The 8754-nt window shown below is 35.3% G+C and overlaps 1 protein-coding gene across 5 annotated transcripts in view; it reads left to right on the top strand.

The window, feature by feature from the left end:
* SNX13 (sorting nexin 13) overlaps positions 1-4336 on the top strand; it is a 65258-nt gene extending 60922 nt beyond the window's left edge. For 4 of the 5 annotated variants that reach the window (XM_050312444.1, XM_050312438.1, XM_050312453.1 and 1 more), the window contains 2 exons: positions 151-263; positions 760-4336. In XM_050312444.1, the coding sequence (XP_050168401.1) occupies positions 151-263; positions 760-1007 (361 nt within the window). In that variant the 3' untranslated portion in view covers positions 1008-4336. Of the gene's footprint in view, positions 1-133; positions 264-759 lie in introns of all 5 variants that reach the window. The other variant, XR_007628618.1, reaches the window with a different exon arrangement.
* Positions 4337-8754: the final 4418 nt, after the last annotated feature.

Genomic DNA, 8754 nt, shown 5'->3' on the forward strand with positions numbered 1-8754 from the left:
CTTTTTCCTTTTCTGATATTTGAAGCGTGTGTTAGGTTGTGTGCAAATTACTTTCTTGTATTTATTTTATGAGATTGCTTTGAGGGATTTGGAAGAGCCTTTCACTTGATAAAATGTTAATGTATTTTGACAGATTTGCTTTTGTTACAGAGATGCTTTTTGGCCCAACGGCATTTTAGCAGAGACTGTTCCACGGAGGGACAAAGCTATTAGAATGAGAACAAGAGTGGCAGGGAAGACCAAATTACTGGAAATAATGCCAGGTGAGTGAGTCTGGGATTGAAGCCTAATAATCCTTACCATATGTTGTTACTGAAATTAATGTCAATATTCTTCTTGATTGTTTTAAGTATCAAAAAGAAATACCAAACATATGAACTGTATTTAAATCAAAAGATTTCTAATTATTAAAGCATTGGACATTTTCACGTGTACTGTGAATTTGCAACTGTAATTCTCTTAAAAGCAACCCAGTATTCAGCTCCACTAGAGGATTTAAGTTTAGTGTGTGAAATATATTCCAATACAGTATGATTTCTTGTAAACTAATGTGGTTTTCATATATGTAGGGTAAAAGTGAAGTAATTTTCAGAAATCCTTTCTGCTATAAGAGAACTTTTAGTTTAACCATGAATTGTATAATAGAGGCACTGTGATTTCAGATTTCAGGTTACATAGTTTGAAAGACTCAACATTCAGTTTAAGTTTGTTAATATGTAGAATTTATTTTAAACTTCTGGCTAACTACTGTTTTTGTAGATGAACTGAAGCACATCATAGGCGCTGAGACTACACGGAAAGGCATTCTTCGGGTCTTTGAAATGTTCCAGCATAGTCAACTGAATAAGAGAATGGTGTACGTCTTTCTGGAGAGATTCCTAGAAACCTTATTTCCACAAAATAAGTTCCCTGAGCTCTTCAACAAACTGCATTCACGGTCAAAGCAGATGCAGAGATATAAGCAGAGACTACACTCTACTCAAGCGCCTTCCTTACAGAAAAGGTGACACTTCAAACCTACTAAGCTGGTGTATGTTTGTCCAGGACTAATTACTTGGGCATATTCTCTGGGGCTTCAAACTCACATGCTGTCATTTCTGCACCAGTCTTCTAGTGTCACATATTAGATTATTAATGCATCTGTAAGACCTGTGGATCTTCTCATCTTCACTTGTAATTCAACCACTACCAGAAGGGTTTGTGTGTCTTAAACGATTTGGTGCATCTTCATGCAACATTGAGAAGAGAACTGGCCCAATATACAAGAATGCTGATCCCTTCCATTCCTGAATCAATGTTTTGCCAGCAATGATAAGTGCCAGACTGTTCAAGTAAAGCACAACTATGGTGATACAGTTGAAGAAAAGGGTGTTTTGGCACTGGGAGATAGTGCAATGTGTGAGTCAGGTGGAATTGTTCTACATTAAGACTGTTGAGGCTCTGTAGGGCTATTTTAACATTCCTGTAAAGGCTGAGCTAACAGGAAAAGCAGTCTCTGGAATAGTAGGTTCATAGGAGAAGGGAGAAATAGCTATAGCCCCATCATAGAAGTACATTTATTAAAGAAAGGTTGAAGTAATGTGGCTTTTATGCCACATTTATGTCACCTTTCATGTTTTGAAAATTAAACTAACATTATATCTAGTGGGGGTTTTAGTAAAGGCAGAGGTGCAGTAGAAACAAACCCTTTATTCTGAGTATTCTGTAGCTTTAAGAGCCATATGCTGCTCTTACAGCACCTGGCATACATTTTGCATGTAACTTCAGTGGAGAAGGAGCATCATATTTATGTTCAATTGGTCTATATGAACATACGTCAAGTTGATAGTTGTAGAAGGAAGGGGGTATATGTCTCAAAGAGGATGGATGTTGTGTTAGAAGCTGAGGAAATTGCACTAAGACACAGTTTACACACAACTCCCCATTAAAATCTGGAACATTTTTGGGATGTAAAAGACTGTCCTACTTAATTGGAAGATTCCTTGCCTTTTAGTGTGTAAGCCTCATATGGAAAAAAGTTAGAATTAGTTGGTTCCTCACAGGTAAAAGATTTCATTTGTCATATGCAAACACTTGGAAATTTCTGAACGCATATCAGTGTATATATGAAAATAAAAAGGAGATAAAACTACAATATTTTTTTAAATAATTTTTTTATTTTTTGCATAGTGTAAAATTTTAATACAAATTTGACATCAAGGCCCCACATCCATCTGTTTAGTTTCAGTGAAGAAGTTCTGTCCCATTAAAAATACAGTAACAACAAATCTTGTTTGACCACAGCATATCTCAGTTTGTGTTTTCTTTTTCATAGTCCCCAGCTGTTTGAGCATCACTATCTTGAGTGAACAGAAAGTAACCTTATAGAGTCCCTTTTATTCCTGAATGCTGAACACAGGGTAAGATACAGATATGGATCAGGGATCCCAAGGATCCTTGTAGTAATTTGTGTCTTAATGGGAACAAATGGTCCTTTTATGCGAGAGAGGAACATAGACCTTTTTTGAAAGCATTCTAAGAGAAGATAGAAGGCTCTCGAAGGACCTAGTTAAATTGACTGAAGCCTCTATATAGATCATTTTTTCTCATGGACTCTATTAATGAAATGTAGCCTTTTATCATACTACTTAATGATGATCATATTGTACTGTTAACATTCTCATACAGTATGCATGGGCTCAAGTGCACTTGTTTTTTTCTTTGTTGCAGAACTAAATGCTGTAAATTAAATCCCTTTCTTTTGTAATCCTTAGGAAGACAACTTCGTAAATATGTAAGAACCCCTCTCCCTTCCTCTCTGCAGATTCTGTAAAACTGTGACGGTTAAATGCTTTTGAATTTAACAAAATCCTTGAGTTCTGTGTGAAGTAATCAACATAGCCAGCTCCTATTGTTTACATGCCTATATCTTCCTCTGATGTCAGGGTGCTCAAGCATAACTGATATCTGACTGATGACAGATCGTTCAGCAGTTGTTCTTGGTGATACAGTAAATAGCTCATTAATCCTACCAAATCTAATTTATGTCTTTTAAGTCACCGATTTGTTATTCAGTATGAAAGTGGGAAGTTCAAATACTGTTTTGTCAAATCTATGGAACCTTTTATCTATCTGTAGGTACCATGAAAAATTTCAAGAGGATAGTGATAACATACAAATTTGGGATTTTTTTTTTTTAAATCATCTGGTACATTTCTGTACAAAAATAAAATAATATCTCTAGGAATGTGAACTGAACATAATATACCGTGCTTATTATTTGTTTTACCTAATGAATTTATTACATACATATACCTATACACACATTTATACACGCATGTGTGCATATGTATATATGTATTGAAGTTTAGTCTTCTGTATTTAATTACAGAGTATGGCTTCCTAATTCAGTGGTGCCTCTTGGCTGGCAAGAACCATGAATACTGGCAAGAAATGAATACCTTCTGTTGAATTGAGTTTGTATGTGTCTTTATTTAAATGGTTTTCCTGTCAATGATTTAAAAAACCTACCCTGTCAACCCGTGCAGCCTATTATCCTAGAAAGTTTCCAAAACTGAATGTTAATATACAGCACTTAAGTGTCTGGATGTGTCTTCTGGCCTTTGGGTGCTGTGACTGGCCGCTGAAAATTGTGCCATTGTCAACAAATGCACTTGTTTTTTAGCCTTAATTATTTTAAAGAGAAAATGAGCAATTGAATTTTTCCTTTGGTTCACCCTCAAGCTTGTGCTGCTGGTGTTTGCTAGAACTAAACAGTAAATTTTAAGTTCTACCACAATGTGTACCAAAATAAAACTATATGAATTCCACAATCTAAATTTTAATTTTGTGCAATATTTTCATTTAATGCATGTGTATTTGAATAGCTGTAAAATAAACAAATTTTTAATGTTCTGAAGTCTAGGTTAAAAATGTCTTCTCAGCTGAACAATTTTTGCATTCTATTGTTGCGTTAGTTTATTTAAGGACTTGTTTTAAAAGTCTTATTTGTTACTCTTTTGTTAATTCCTTTGTTCTCAATGGTCTTTGCTCACCTGAGCAAAGCTCATATATTACAAGGGAAGAATCTGAAGAACACATCTCATGAGTAGAGCTGTTATAAATTACTTGTGCATATCATTGTACAGTAAGTGTCAGCTGTGTGCCTAATTGTTCTATTGATGCTTTTCCCCTCCCTTCCCCCTCCTCTCGTTTCTGTAACAAAGAATGAACATGAAACAGGCTGCCATGGTCACTTCTACTGAATGGCAGAGGACTCTGAATTTTTTTTGGAGTTTGCATTTATGTTCTGTCCAATAGAAAGCTAAAAAATTACACTAATAAAGTATTAACAGGATTGTTATGAGTCTTTGTTTATTTTTAAAATAACTTTCTCACTTGCAGGTACAAATATTTTGCAAGTCTGGAGAAAAATCACGGAAGATAAAACTATTGCTATTTAAATAAAGCTGTGATTGTTTGATTTCTTATTTTTTTTTTTTTTAACATTTTATAAACTGGTTTTGCTTTTAATAAATTCATTTCTACGTTCATTTTTGACCAGTGTTTGCGGAGGATTTACACAGAAACAGTGGGATTGTGTGATGTAGGGGGTTTTTTTACTCTATCTTTTTTTCCCCCCGAGTTTATTTTTGCAGCAGCTGGATCTACCATGGGATCACAATTGTTACCCTTGATATATTTATTCCAGCTGTTTCACATTCATCAAAAAGATGTCTTGAGCTACAGAGATGTTAGTTCTTTGACCCTTGAGTGAAGTGCTTACCACTTTCTCTTGCTTTCACGCTCTTGCTACAGGATATAGACACATCTCAGGAATTTCACTAGTAGATTGGAAGTTCTTTTTTGTCAAAGCTGTTGTCCTAGGGTAATTTCATGGCAAAAAATACACTCCATAATAAGCTTATTTTTAAAAATGTCTTAAAAATATTTGGCATTTGCTAACTGAGGTTTATATTTGTCCGTGGCTTTTTTAGCTCTTCAGTCTATCACATTGTTTAATTTTGGTTTTGATGTCTAGTGCATGTGTGAGAATTGCTAAAGTTTTGTGAAGTTGAGTAGTCAGCATCACTCTGCATTGTCTTAACTACAAATTTCATAATTTATCTCTTGGAGGAAAAGAAATTATGTCATGAAAACAATAATTTACTTATTTATTTTAAAAGCAATTGAGCTTTATTTTCGTTAAACACTGGAAACATCTCTGCCACTATAGTGTGTCCCTCCCTGAAATATGTTTGACTAGTTTTGTATGCAGGTATCTCAAGTAACTGTTTCCCAGTTATTTGAGATATTTGCCATGTCTCGCTGAATTACTATGGCATGTTGGGGTTGGGATAATCTGCATGGGTCAGTTAAATAATTTCATATCTGGCTGAGCAAGGGCTAACTGTAATTCTCATTTGGCGTTTTAGAATTGGAAAAGTAGGTAAATTAAATCTGAGTTTGGGCTTAAGTAGAGAATGAGATTATATTGAATTTGTTGGCAAGACCTACTAATTGGAGGTAAGGAATGTATATTTCAAAAATGGACTTGCTCTTTCTGACCCTAATGCTTTTAAAGCGAGTCTCAAGGAGTGGTTTGAGTTTTTATGCTCAGTTTTCTCAGCTTGAACTCTAAAAACCTGTTAATTCTGAATTCAGTTGAGCGATACTGATGAAATTTTTCTGTTGCCAACTTGCTGGAGTTTTAGTTAGAGATTCTCATAAATCCTTTGAATTGAGAACACTGTTAGAACATGTAGAAGATGGTTCTGCAAGTTACCTGGTTACTCCGTGAACAGAATAGGCAGAACTTTCACTTTTTTTTTTTTGTTCTTAAAATAGCCAGCCAGTATTAAGGTAAATACAAAACTTCCTTTGCATAAGTCATCTCCTCTTAGCAAGCTACAGGTTTCCTTATTTTTCAGTGTGATGGTGAAGTTAGAATTTGATTATCAAAGACAATGGTTTTGTTTTCAAGAACCTCATACAAAATATGCCTTTATAGTCTGTTTAAAAAATTGGTTTCATGTCTTACCTGCTCAAGTGTATATTATCTATATATGTTTAAAACACCAGCTTCCCAGTAATTCCAAACATCATTTCTGCAAACAAACAAGGCCTGCTTATGTCTCATGTAAAAACACAGATTATCTGGGGGAGAAAAGGATGGGAACTTCATTTAATATTCTACTGTCTTGAAGAATTGTATCAGTGCAAAAGTGAAACTGGGATGTCATGCATCTGGAAATTCACCAATTTTGCCAACTTTGTGCAGTGCCATGTAAAGGAAACATGTGTTCAAGGTTCTCCTGTGTATCACACAGAATAACATTAGTTTTCTTTTTATTACACTTATGTTCTAAGTGGTGCTGAGGCTCGTGGTGAGCAGTTTGGCTAAATGCCTTTGAATGTGTTAAAGCCTCACTGTTCTGCTGAGAAGTGGAGCTTGTAGAAGTGTGAGTGTTACTGACCAGGGTTCTTTAGAACCAAGATATGGGTTGTCACCAGTATGTCACTTGCTGAAGTACCTGAGTGATACCAAGTGATTCTACGTGTAAACATCTGTGTTATCTCACTTGCTGTAGAATCCATCCTTTTTTTCCTGTTGTTAGTACTATTGCTAGTTCCAAGAATATTGTGGTCTCTACAGGATTTGTCATCTTGAGCCTGAGAAGTGTAGTAACACTCGGTAGATAGCTGTTTGTGTAGGTGGACTCTTGACTTGATAGTACTGGGGACTGGAGTTAAATTCATGGATGATGCTGTAGAGCATATTAAGTGGCATTCTTTCCAAATAAAGTGGTAACTTACTGAAGTAAGAATACATAAACAATTACTTGAGCAGTCATATGTTTTCTTAAGTTAAATACTTAAAAAGTTAGGTTATCAGTATCCTGTATGAACTAGGGTGCAGGTGGGTACTAGAGGGGAAAACATTTGTTGAATTTCTTGTGACTGAGGTGGGAAAAAAAACCCTACTGCATTCTGTGTCCATTCTGGTGATGTCTGTATGCAAAGAGAGAAGGCACTTGTTATGCTCTTAACTCTAAATGGCGTATGAAAATTCGATTGAGTTTTATATACGAGATCATCTATTAAGTCCATAGTTGAGAAACCTGGATTGCTCATTCATATCTAAATGACAGTCACAGCTTCAGCTGTCTGTGTTAATGAAAATCAGGTGAAATATTTGTGTTCAATGCATATAAAATGGTGACCTCCTGTGGCCATCATAACCTTTTTCTTTTAGTATTGTGGACTAGAATTAAAAACAATCCATAAGAAGCTACCTTTTAATTTTAAAAGTTACTTTAATAAAAACTTTTGTACTGATTATTTATTTGATGCCAGGTCAGGTTTAGTAAACTGAAAGAGAAGTGCTCTCACAATGGGTCCATTGAGCCATTTCTTAGAAAACAAACAGTAAAAATTTGTACACAGATTTTATAAGCATCATGTGCAGTACAATATTCTCACTACTGAAAACAAAGCGCTATAGAAGAAAAACTGAGGTGGGTCAGAAATATTTCTCAACTTCTGATTTATTTTAAAAACTTAAATAACATCCCCCCAACCTCCCTTCCATCCCAATACTTTTAGCTTTCACACTGCTTATACAAATTAGACTGTAAAAAATTGAATTTTGCAGGTCTGTTAAAATTTTTGTGCGTCTCTAATATTGTGTGCATGTGTGGTTCTTAGACTTAAACATTTTGCATTAAGCATTTCACATCAGAAAAATACTATTTCACAAACAGTACTCATTTCCTTTCCCATTAGCTATTTGTAGGTTTTATGTCAGGTCAAGAGAAGCACTCTCCAAATAAACTGCCTAGTGTATGCAAACTGCTTTTGTTGATCACACCAAAATTAGTTAAATCTACATTGACCAGTCAGCTCAGCTAGAAAATATTTCTTTTTTTGTTAAGACAAAAAAGACCAAGTACCACCACTAGGAATTGCCAGAGGTAATGTCCACTTTTACTCTGATTATTTTTTTAATCAATCAGCAAATGTTATGTTCCTTCTTCTAAGGAAACCTAAACCAAGGAAGTCTAAAATACACATCCGTAACCACTTTTGATAACATTAAGTTGTAAATACTTGCACAAGTATATGTGTGTGTTGCAAAGTACATTAAGCATTAGTATTACATCAAGCCTCCTTCTGTCCATTTTTGTGGAACTTTGCAATTTTAAAGTTGTGTGTAGAGAAGCAAAATTATGCTTCTGATTTTTTAATTTAAAAATACATGACAATCTTGGTGCTTGTTCTGAAGAATTCTTTGTGGTTGATAATTTTCGTTTTTTAATCTAATCAGTATTTTTATACTTGTTATAATACCTCACATCAAAATGGTGAAGGAAAAAAAGAGAGAACTGGCACACATTTGCATGTATTCTCCAGGGACATGGAGTGTTTTCATGTTTTTCATGAAATTTCTCTTAAAATGCAGACAGTGTAAACGCCTTTATGCTCAGTGATGCCATGCATTGCTTAAACAGCAGTGGGACTAGCTTAGAGGTAGAGGGGCCGTGTCTGTAGAGAAGATGTGGGCAAAGAATTGTGTTTTGTGGGCACTAGAGATGTTCAGAGCATGGAAATACCCGAGTTGTTAAGCAATACTTTTTCGGTATAAATGCAGAGCGAAAGCTTGGCTGACAGAAGCTGATTACAAAATAGTAATGCACATGCTGGTCGAGCACTGGAACAGGCTCCCCAGGGCAGTGGTCACAGCACCAAGCCTGCCAGAGTTCAGGGAGTGTTTGG

This window comes from Myiozetetes cayanensis, unplaced genomic scaffold (assembly GCF_022539395.1).
Source record: "Myiozetetes cayanensis isolate MyiCay16 unplaced genomic scaffold, myiCay2020 scf1, whole genome shotgun sequence".
NCBI lineage: Eukaryota > Metazoa > Chordata > Aves > Passeriformes > Tyrannidae > Myiozetetes > Myiozetetes cayanensis.